The sequence below is a fragment of the Chiloscyllium punctatum genome, chromosome 37 (assembly GCF_047496795.1).
Source record: "Chiloscyllium punctatum isolate Juve2018m chromosome 37, sChiPun1.3, whole genome shotgun sequence".
Taxonomy (NCBI): Eukaryota; Metazoa; Chordata; class Chondrichthyes; order Orectolobiformes; family Hemiscylliidae; genus Chiloscyllium; species Chiloscyllium punctatum.
In genome coordinates, this window is record NC_092775.1 from 6,537,776 (window position 1) to 6,549,921 (window position 12,146).

The window sequence follows — 12,146 nt, forward strand, 5'->3', positions numbered from 1 at the left end:
ATACAAGAAACTGGGTGTGGATCTAATGGTACTGAAGAATCCAATGGACATTTATTACAATTAACTATTATGTAAAAACTTTACATTCCCCAGGCACACAGGTGTGTGGGCTAACATTAAGGTAGAGGCTGTACCTCCTTAATCCAGCACTCTGTTTCAGCAACTTCAGCATAGTCCCAGATCCGGGTCATACAACGTCTTTGTTTAGGAGATGAGGTTATGGAGTACACATGCCCATTCTACACTTGCACTTAACAGAGAGAAGTGCTTTTACTTTTCTGTCTGACATCATTCAGATCATTGTCATATAATTTGTACAGTGCAGAAAGAGGCCATTTGGCCCACTGAGTTGGTACTGACCCTCCAAAGGGCATCTCGCCCACCCCCAGATCCAGACCCTTACCCTATCCCCGTAATCCCATATTTACTAAGGCCGATCCACCTAGACTACGCATCCCGGGATGCTATGGGCAATTTAAGCATGGCCAATCCACTAACCTGAGGGTAGAATTGAACCCAGGACCCTGGTGCTGTGAGGTAGCAGCGCTAACCACTGAGCCACCACGCTGCTCCAACTTACTGGAGCCTTCAATATGATAATGTATTTTGTTGCTCTCAGCTGGGTGTGGATGGCATTACAAATGAAATAATTTAACCTCACATGGGAATGGTTGTGGCACTGTTGGTGCTTATGCAACTTTATTCTTTTCCATTTTCTATATTGTGGAACATTATTTGTGCTAAAATATGATTACAGTAGGTAAAGTTAATTGAATTAAAAAATAAAATACAGATCGGTTGCAACTAGTATGTTGCACAGTGCTTTCTAAAATCATCTATAAACTCCGGTGCTGTTAAAAAGGAAGGAATGGTTAGACCAGGAAAGTACAGGCCAGTCAGTGTAGCCTATGGTGGGAAACTCTTAGAAAGAATTCTGAGGGACAGAATACATCTGCACATGGAGGAGCACAGACTAATCAGGGTTAGTCAGCATGGATTTATTAAGGGAAGGTCATGTTTGGCAAGTTTGATTGAACAGGAGAGAGTGAGAACTGCAGGTGCTGGAGATCAGAGGCGAAAGTGTGGTGCTGGAAAAGCACAGCAGGTCAGGCAGCATCTGAGGAGCAGGAAAATTGACGTTTTGGGCATAAGCCCTTCATCAGGAATGAGGCTTGTGGGCCGGGCGGCTGAGAGATAAATGGGGCGGGGGGGGGGGGGGGGGGGGTGGTGGGGCTGGGGAGGAAGATAACTCATCTCACTGTGAGGCAGCAGTGCTACCACTGAGCCTACTGGTTATGCTGGAACTGTACAAAACGCTAGTTAGACCATAACTGGAGTACTGTGTGCAGTTCTGGTCACCACATTATTGGAAGGATAGGATTATACTGGAGTGGGTACAGAGGAGATTAACCAAGATGTTTCCTGGACTGGAGAGTCTGAGCTGCAAGGGAAGATTCAAAAGGCTGGAGTTGTTTTCCCTTCAGCAGCAAAAATTGAGAGGGAGACCTGATCGAGGTGTATAAGGATATGACAGGCAGAGGAAGCCACGTATCCATATTTGGAAATTAAAGGATATAGGAATAGTGTAGGAAAGTGAGAACTGAGGTAGGAAATCAACCATAGCTGGGGTAGACGCAGGTACATTTACAACATTCAAAAGGCATTTGGAAAGTACATGAATAGGAAAGGTTTGGAGGGATATGGACCAACCACAGGCAAATGGGAAGAGTTTAGTTAGGGAAATTTGGTCAGTGTGAATGAGTTGGACAGAAAGGTCTGATTCCATGCTGTTAAACTTAATGACTCATGAATGGCCTACCCTTGCTCTCATTTTCAATGTTTTTACATTTTTTGGTTCCCAACCATTCTCCCTCTCTTTCCTCAGTGATGGGCATCAGGAAAGGTTTGAATGCAATGTAGAGAACACAGAAATGATTTACAGGAATGGTTCCAGGTATGAGGAACTTTAGTTCTGAGCAATCTATCCTCAGAACTAAAGTTCCTCATTCCTGGAACCATTCCTGAAGATTGAAGAAACTGGGATTCTTTGTTCTGTTTGGAATGAAGAAGGTTGAGAGGAGACCCGGTCAAGTTTTCAAAGTCACAGGCAGACGTGACGGGATAGGGGAGAGAAACTATAAAAGAAACAAGTAGGAGAGGGCAAAGATTTAAAGTAATTTGCCAAAGAAGCAAATCTGATGTGAGAATTCTTTTTTCACCCAGTGAGTAGTTAGAACCTGGAATGTACTGCTGGAAATGTGCTGCATGGAGGTTCAATTGAAGTATTCAAGTAGGCATTGGAGGGGTATTTAAATACAAATAACGTGCAAGGGTATGGGGGTGTGGCATTTAGTAATGATGCTCATTTGAAGAGTCAATGCAGACATAATGCCCTGAAAGAGCTCTTTCTGTGTCATAGCAATTTTATGATTCTCAGACTCTCCCTTGCTTCCTGTTTTATTGGCACCATCACAAAGTCACACAAAAACCTCTTCTTTGCCCAATTTCCCAGTGTCAGCTTTTATTTCATTGAGCTGTTTTCTTGCCTGCCTTAATGTTTGACATGGGAAGAGTGATATCACAGCCTATTATCATATAAACAGCAGACCATTCAGTCTGTCAACTCTCTTCCAGAGGTTAATGGTTCATCATAGAACCATTTACCCAGTTTTGCACTGTATTCCTTGCTGACCCTAGCTGTCAGAAATCTATCAATCTCAGCCTTGTAAATGTTACCTTTGAATCATCTGCTGTCACTTCTTTGAGATGTGGGAGCGGAAGGGGGTTGGTTAGTGTTGGTGGAAAGGGCTCCACCATTTCCCCTGAATAGTGTCCATAGTTGGGATCGCTGAGCTCCTGGGATGTCAGTGTAAGGAAAACAGCTCTCTGTATGATCAAGGATAGATGTGCCCTGCCAATCACAGGGAGAGAGAGCTGTAACTGAGGTGTATTGGTGAGATGTTTCAACAATCCCACATGATTTGTTTTAAGTGAAGATAAGTGTGTCTGGCAATTTGAGTGACAGTCCCAGATGCACTGCCAATAGCATCTGGTTAACTCTTAACCAGCTAACCAGATGAAAGTACCATGGTTCCTCCTCTCACCTGGTAATATGTTGGAGCTGACAACTCCATTATGTCCTTGTGCCACATGCTTCAAGATGGCCGCTCACCACCTCGTTCTCAAGAGACCATCAGGGATCAGCAATAAACAATGGCCACATCGCACGAATTAATTTTCAATATAGTTGGGATCAATTTTGTTTATTATTCTTTCATGGGCTGCGGGGATTATAAGGATAGTCCAATCCTAAATGCTCTTGAACTAAGTGGCTTGCTTTCTTTTGAAAGACATCTAGAAGTAACCGTGCTGCTGTGGGTCTGGAGTCGCATACGGACCAGATCAGATAAGGATGGCAGCCTTTCTGTTGCTTTAGGGCAGTGGAAAAGCAGATTTTACAAGATGGGGGTCAGGATTTCCCTGACTTCTGAAGATCCTGGTTGAGGTGTCAGGAACCCCCAAGCTGCTAACTTTGAATGTGCAGGGGATCAGAGGATCAGAGCTTCACTTAAACCAACAGAAGTCAAACCAGAAGCACCAGGCTGAGCCAAAGGAGCAAAGGTTTAACTACAGAGCATTGTTAGAAGCTGGCAGTGGGGCTTTGAATTAGTGGGACACTGTATCAGTGGGGTATTTGACCAGAAGGGTATTTAATCAGAGGGGTATTTCATCAGATGAATAATTAACCAGAAAAAAAATAAATATTGAAAGAAAACTCCTTTCATGATCTCACTTGATCCCAAAGGATTTTGTAACCCTACTTCCCAGCAATTTTAAACGTTGGCCCTGGAAATGAATGGGAACACCAGTCAGCCCTATGCTTTATTCCATTCCCCACTGCAAACTCCCCAATGACACCAACACACTAATGGAGACTCTGTTGTTAGGGTTGATCATTGAGGAATAAGTACTGAGGATAATTGCCTGAGAATCATGGCAGTGGCATGGAATATTTTAACAGCCACGTGAGAGAGTAGTCAGGTCATGGATTTGCATCGGTTTTGAATACAGCTTCTCTGACTCTGCAACACGCCCTCAGTACCTCACTGGAATGCATCATTCTTACCTGGTTTAGGTTTATATAAGACTCTGGTCTCACATAAATCAAAACAGCATAGGATATACGAGCAAATTGAGGCCATTCAGTCCATCATATTTGCTCCATCTGTTCATTACCATCTGAAAGGAAGTTCCTCCTCATCTCTATCTTAAGTAGGTGACTGCTTATTCAGAGATGTTGCCCCTTTGGTCCTAGACACCTCCATAAAGAGAACCAACCTTCCACATCTACCCTGTCAAGTTCCCTCAGTGTTTCATTCTTCTAAACTTCCATGAGTACAGGCTCAACCTACTCAACCTCTCCCTAAAAGACAATCCTTCTACGCCTTGTATCGGTTAAGTGACCCTTCTCTGGACTGCCTCCATTGTCACAGAGTTATAGAGATGCACAACACAGAAACAGATCCTTCGATCTAACTTGTCCATGCTGATCAGATATCCAAAGTAAATCCAGTCCCACTTGTCAGCATTTGGCCCATATCACTCTAAATTCTTCCTATTCACATACCCATCCAGCTGTTTTTTAAATGTTGTAATTGTACCACTTCCTCTGGCAGCTCATTCCATACACACACCACATGCTGGGTGAAAAGTTGCCCCTGAGATCCCTTTTATACCTTTTCCCTCTCACCTTAAAGCTAGGCTCTTTAGTTCTGGACTCACTTATCCCAGGGAAAAGACCTAGCCTATTTACTCTACCCATGCCCCTCATGATTTTATAAACCTCTGTAAGATCACCCCTCAGCCTCCAGGGGAAATAGTCCCAGTCTGTTCAGTCCCTACAGTTCAAGCCCTCCAACCCTGGCAACACCCTTGTAAATCTTTTCTGAACCCTTTCAAGTGTCACAACATCCTTCTTATAGGAGGGAGACCAGAACTGCAGTATTCCAGAAGTGGCCGAACCAATGTACAGCCGCAACATGACCTCCCAACTTCTATTCTCAATGCACTGACCAATAAAGGCAAGCATACAAAACACCTTCTTCACTGTCCTATCTACCTGAGACTCCACTTTCAAGGAACTACTAACCTGCACTCCAAGGTCTCTTTGTTCAGCAATACTCCCGATGACCTTATCATTAAGTGTATCAGTCTTGCCCTGATTTGCTTTTCCAAAATGCAGCACCTTGCATTTATATAAATTAAACTCCATTTGCCACCCCTTGGCCCATTGGCGCATCTGATCTAGATCCCGTTGTACTCTGAGGAAACCTTCTTCGTTGTCCACTACACCTCCAATTTTGGTGTCATCTCCACGCTAGACATCCGAGGAGATAGGGGAAGTGCGAAATGAATATTTTTTGTTAGTATTCACACTGAAAAAATACAATGTTGTTGAGAAGAATACTGAGAAACAGGCTACTAGACTAGATGGAATTGAGGTGTTAGCAATTCTGGAAGTGTGAAAATAGATAAATCCCCTGGACCAGATGGGATTTATCCTAGGATTCTCTGGGAAGGCAGGGAGGAGATTGCAGAGCCTTTGGCTTTGATCTTTATGTTGTCATTGTCTACAGGAATAGTGCCAGAGGACTGAAGGATAGCAAATGTTGTCCTCTTGTTCAAGAAGGAGAGTAGAGTGAACCCTGGTAATTATAGACCATGAGCCTTATTTTGGTTCTGGGTAAAGTATTGGAAAAGGCTATAAGAGATAGAATTTATTATTATCTAGAGAGGAATAAGTTGATTAGGGATAGTCGACACTGTTTTGTGATGGGTAGGTTGTGCCTCACAAACCTTATTGAGTTCTTTGAGAACAAAGAACAAAGAAAGTTTACAGCTCAGGAACAGGCCCTTCGGCCGTCCAGGCCTGAGCCAATCCAAATGTACTGTCTAAACCTGTCAATCTCTAAGCATCTGTATCCCTCTGCTCCCCACCTACTCATGCATTTGTCCAGACGCATCTTAAGTGAATCTACCGTGCCTGCCTCTACCACTTCTGCTGGCAACGCATTCCAAATGCCCACAACCCTCTGTGTGAAGCACTTACCGTGTGTATCCCCCTTAAACTTTTCACTCTCACCTTGAAAGCACGACCTCTCGTTATTGAATTCTTCACCCTGGGAAAACGCTTGTCTCTATCCATCCTGCCTATACCCTTCATGATTTTGTAAATGGTGACTAAACAGGTGGATGAGGGTAAAGCAGTTGATGTGGTGTATATGGATTATGTAAGGCGTTTGATAAGGTTCCCCATGGTAGGCTATTGCACAAACTATGGAGGCATGGGATTAAGGGTAATTTAGCGGTTTGGATCATAAATTGACTAGCTGAAAGAAGACAGAGGGTAGTGGTTGATGGGAAATATTCATCCTGGAGTTCGATTACTAGTGGGGTACTGCAAGGATCTGTTTTGGGTCCAATGCTGTTTGTCATTTTTGTAAATAACCTGGATGAGTGTGTAGAAGGATGGGTTAGTAAAGTTGCAGATGATACTAGGGTCGTGGAGTTGTGGGTAGTGACAAAGGATTTTGCAGGTTACAGAGGGACATAGATAAGCTGCAGAGCTGGGCTGAGAGGTGGCAAATGGAGTTCAATGCAGAAAGGTGTGAGGTGATTCACTTTAGAAGGAACAACAGGAATACAGACTACTGGGCTCATGGTAAGATACTTGGTAGTGCAGATGAGCAGAGAGACCTTGGTGTCCATGTACATGGATCCCTGAAAGTTGTCACCCAGTTTGATAGGGTTGTTAAGAAGGCATTCGGTGGGTTAGCTTTTATTGGTAGAGGGATTGAGTTTCGGAGCCACGAGGTCATGCTGCAGCTGTACAAAACTCTAGTGCAGCTGCACTTGGAGTATTGTGTACAGTTCTGGTCACCGCATTATTGGAAGGATGTGGAAGATTTGGAAAGTGTTCAGAGGAGATTTACTAGGATGTTGTCTGGTATAGAGGGAAGGTCTTATGGGGAAAGGCTGAGGGACTTGAGGCTGTTTTCATTAGACAGAAGGTTGAGAGGTGACTTAATTAAGACATATAAGATAACCAGAGGGTTAGATAGGGTGGACAGGGAGAGCCTTTTTCCTCGGATGGCGATGGCTAACATGAGGAGTCAAAGCTTTAAGTTGAGGGGCGATAGATATAGGAGAGGTGTCAGAGGTAGTTTCTTTACTCAGGGACTAGTAGGAGCATGGAACGCACTGCCTGCAACAGTGGTAGTCTCGCCACCTTTAAAGGCTTTTAAATGGTCATTGGATAAACATATGGATGGTAATGGAATACTGTAGGTTAGATGGGCTTCAGATTGGTTTCACAGGTCGGCGCAACATCGAGGGCCAAAGGGCCTGTACTGCGCTGTAATGTTCTATGTTCTATACCTCCTATATTCACATCCAAATCAATTACATAAATGACAAAAAGCAGTAGACCCAGCACCATATCTTGTGGCACTCCACTGGTCACAGGCCTCCAGTCTGAAAAACAACCCTCCACCACCACCCTCTGTCTTCTACCTTTGAGCCAGTTCTGTATCCAAATGACTAGTTCTCCCTGTATTCCATGAGATCTAACCTTGCTAATCAGTTTCCCATGAGGAACCTTGTCGAACACCTTACTGAAGTCCATATAGATCATGTTCACCACTTTGGCCCCAGCAATCATCTTTGTTACTTCCTCAAAAAACCCAATCACGTTTGTGAGACATGATTTCTCACACACAAAGCCATGTTGACTATCCCTAATCAGTCCTTGTCTTTCCAAATACATGTACATCCTGTCCCTCAGGATTCCCTCCAACAACTTACCCACCACCAACGTCAGGCTCACTGGTCTATACTTCCCTGGCTTGTCCTTACTACCCTTCTTAAACAGTGGCACCACGTTTGCCAACCTCCAGTCTTCTGGCGCCTCACCTGTGATTGTTGATGATACAAATATCTCAGTAAGAGGCCCAGCAATCACTTCTCTAGCTTCCCACAGAGTTGAGGGTATACCTGATCAGGTCCTGGGAGTTATCCACCTTTATGCATTTTAAGACATCCAGCACTTCCTTCACTGTAACATGGACATTTTTCAAGATGTCACCATCTATTTCCCTACATTCTGTATCTTCAATGTCCTTCTCCATAGTAAACACTGATGCATAATACTCATTTAGTATCTTCCCCATCTCCTGTGGTTCCACACATGGGTGGCCTTGCTGATTCTTTCCCTAGTTACCCTTTTGTCCTTAATGTATTTATAAAATCTTTTTGGATTCTCCTTAACCCTTTTTGCCAAAGCTACGCCCTGTCCCCTTTTTGCCCTCCTGATTTCATTTTTAAGTATACTCCTACTGCCTTTATACTCTTCTAGGAAATCACCCAATCTCTGCTGTCTGTACCTGATGTATGCTCCCTTCTTATTTTTGACGAAAACTTCAATTTCTATAGTCACCCAGCGTTCCCTATATCTACCAGCCTTGCCTTTCACCCTCTTAGGAACATACTGTCTCTAGACTCTCATTATCTCATTTCTGAAGGCTTCCCATTTTCCAGCCGTCCCTTTACCTGCGAACGTTCGCCCCCAATCAATTTTTGAAAGTTCTTGCCTAATACCCTCAAAATTGGCCTTCCTCCAATTTAGAACTTCAACTTTTAGATCCTGACTATCTTTTTCCGTCTCTATGTCAGTGTATCTTTCCTTTGATAACAGTCCAAAAATGCTCATGCTCCAGCTGCAGTTCAACTACTACCTGGCATAGTTTAGTCAATACCTCCTTATTTTTATACCCCACTCCCTTTGAAATAAAGGCCAACATTCCATGTGTTTTCCCTGTTGCCAACTGAACTTGGATCCTTGTTTTTTTTTTGTGTGATTTATACTCTCAGACTCCCAAATCTTTCCTGCAGTTTTTCTCCAAGTTAAATAATCTATCACGTTTTTGGCACTTGGGCTTAGCTTCTACATCCCTCTACAGACTCTTTGTGACATCCTACAGTCAGTCATACAGTCATATAGCATAGAAACAGGCCCTTCGGCCCACACTGTCTGTGCTGAATAACAAATACCAAACTAAACTGGTCTTTAGCCTACTATGCCCTGGTATGCTAAATGCTCATCCAGATGTTTTTTACGTGTTCCGACAGTACCTGCCTCCCCATCCTCTCAGGCAGCCTGACTCATATTTCTACCACCCTCTGGATGAAAAAACTCTTTCTCATATCTCCTCTAAACCATTTGATCTTCATTTAAACTTGTGCCCTCTGGTCTGAGACATGTCTGTCATGGGGAAAAGATTTTCACAATCTGCTCCATCTATGCCTCTCATAACATTGTTGACCTCAATCAGATCCTCCCTCAGCCCACTCTGCTCCAGAGAAAACAATCCCAGCCAATCCAGTCTCTCCTCATAATGGAGACTCTTCATCCAGAGTGATATCCTGGTGAATCTCCTTTGCATTCTCTCCAGTGCAACCATGTCCTTCCAACAGTCTGGTGACCAGAACGGAACACAGTATTCCACCTAACTAACGTATTATAAAGTTGTAATAAGACTTCCTTGCTCCTATATTCTACACCCGTTAATTAGATTAGATTACTTACAGTGTGGAAACAGGCCCTTCGGCCCAACAAGTCCACACCGCCCCGCCGACGCGCAAACCACCCATACCCCTACATCTCCCCCTTACCTAACACTATGGGCAATTTAGCATGGCCAATTCACCTGCCCTGCACATCTTTGGACTGCGGGAGGAAACCGGAGCACCCGGAGGAAACCCACACAGACACTGGGAGAATGTGCAAACTCCACACAGTCAGTCGCCTGAGGCGGGAATTGAACCCGGGTCTCTGGCGCTGTGAGGCAGCAGTGCTAACCACTGTGCCACCGTGCCGCCCTGTACGGTGGCAATCATCCCATCTGCCTCCTTCCCCACCCTGTCTCCCTTTGCTGACACCTTCAGGGATTTATGGGCTTATACACCAAGGTCCCTCTGCTCCTCAGTACACCCTGGGGACCTGCCATTCATTGTGTATATCCTTCCCTTATTACGCCTCCCAAAGTGCATCGCCTCACACTTACCAGGATTAACTTCCATCTGCCATTGCTCTGCTTAATTTACCAGCTGATCAATATCAGTCTGTAGCCTGAGCCCATCCTTCTCGCTATCAACAACACCACCGATTTTCGTGTCATTTGCAAACTTGTTAATTATACCATCCACATTCACATCCAAGTTGTTACCGCAAAATACTTGTCTTCCCTCTACTCTTGTGTCAACCACTATCTTGTCGATAGTACATTCCCTTCCCTCAACCAAGTCATGAATATATAGTTTAAATAAACATAGCCCCAGCACTGATCCCTGTGGCACTCCAGTAGTTACAGGGTTGTTATCTTGAAAATGCTCTCCTTCTGCCGTACCTCTGTCTTCTGTTAGAACGTCAATCATCCATCTAATACACTGCCCCCAACACCATGGGCTCTTATCATATTGAGTGGCCTCATGTGCAGTAGCTTATCAAATATCTTCCTGAAATTGAAACTATATGCACTGCTCCCCTTTCTCTATCCTGTTTGTTACCTCCTCAAAGAATTCTAATACTTTTATCAGGCAATAGTTCCCCTTCATGAAACCAGGCTGACTCTGCTTGATCAAATTATATATTTCTAAACAATTGGCTATTGCGTCCTTCATAACAGACTCTAAAGTTTTCCTGATAAAAGGTGTTGGATGACCGATAGTTTTCCATTTTTGTTGCCTTCCCCATTCAAATAAAAGGACAACAACATGGTTAACTCTTTGCTGTCTAATGAGTGTGTTGGGTTATATCAAACCACTGCTGGGCCAAGAACAGAGCTAACGAGCACATTCTCAAAACGGTTAGCGATGGGTGAGACACATGCCAGGCCTGAGTGCATGAAGGATCCTACCTTCAGCAGCCACTGGGTATTGTTCTCTGTCGCTGTCTCCAGATGGCGGAGTTTCTGGAGGGAGGTGTCTGGCTCACTGGGTGGAGCGTCCCGTTGGAGAGCGTTGGTGTCCTGCTGCTTGTTGGCTCTGCAGTGACCTGGCTCAGGCAGGACGAAGGTGTAGGTGCAGTGCCCATACTGGACACGGTGATAGTGCCCACGTGGACTGTTCGCTCCGCGCCACTGGCTGCTGGACCCGGTCAGACTGACCGAAACCCAAAGTAAATTCAGAGCGAGAGCTGGTCCCCACATTCTATCCACTGCCTGTGCCTGCCTTCCTCTCCACCCTGGCCAAGGGCTAGCAGGCACTGTTTGAATGCTGTGTTTATCTCTGGTCTACCTCCAGCCCTGTCCCAACCACATTCAGGCAGGAATCTGAATCAGTCCGAGACCCGGCAACACAACTCTGACAGGAATGCAGCTTTGCTGCTTCCACCAGCTGACTGTCAAAATCCTTCTAATCCAGCTCCTGTTACATTTAATCCCTCTGTCTCTGCTTCCCCTTTCTCTTCTTGTCACCGTCTCTGTTTGTCTCTCTGTATCTTTCACGTTCCCTCTATTGCTCTGTCTCACACTCTAGCTCTCTGATTCTCACTGACTTTCTGTTGCAGTCCCTGCTCTTGTCTGCCTTTCACTGTATCCTCCTCTTGTCTGTCTTTCTCTAACTCTGTTTATCTTTCTCTGTTTCTCTCTCTCTGCAACATTTGCAGCCAATCCTCAAGTGAAACTGAGAAAAGCCAGTCTGCGAGCAACATTAAAAGCTCCCTGATGATTTTTGCAAGTTTTCCTCTGGTTGCCAGTGCAATGGGTGTCGAGTTACAAGATTGATTGGATATGTGATTGGTGACTGAAAGAATGCACAGTCCCCTATCACATCACAACCCAGCTAAAACACAAAGTACAGAGGGAACGGGCACAACACAATCTGCTGCTGATTTGTCAATCAAAACTCCAGCAGGAGACGAGAAAATTATATCTTGTAGACTCTTGAAGCTCAGCACACACAGGATTTTCCCAAATATCAATCATTCGGATAAAGCACAGATGCAGGAACAGTGATTGGGAAAGTGAAATTAATGTCTTTTCAATTCTCAGTCCTCTTTGGCTGATATGTAAGGCCAGATATTTAGCTTG

General features: G+C 44.5%; 1 protein-coding gene across 2 annotated transcripts in view; it reads right to left on the bottom strand.

The window, feature by feature from the left end:
• angpt4 (angiopoietin 4) overlaps nucleotides 1–11,771 on the bottom strand; it is a 150,161-nt gene extending 138,390 nt beyond the window's left edge. For both annotated transcript variants that reach the window (XM_072556170.1, XM_072556169.1), the window contains exon 1: nucleotides 10,974–11,771. In XM_072556170.1, coding sequence (XP_072412271.1) covers nucleotides 10,974–11,264 — 291 coding nt within the window. In that variant the 5' untranslated portion in view covers nucleotides 11,265–11,771. The remainder of the gene's footprint in view (nucleotides 1–10,973) is intronic.
• Between the last annotated feature and the right edge of the window lie 375 nt (nucleotides 11,772–12,146).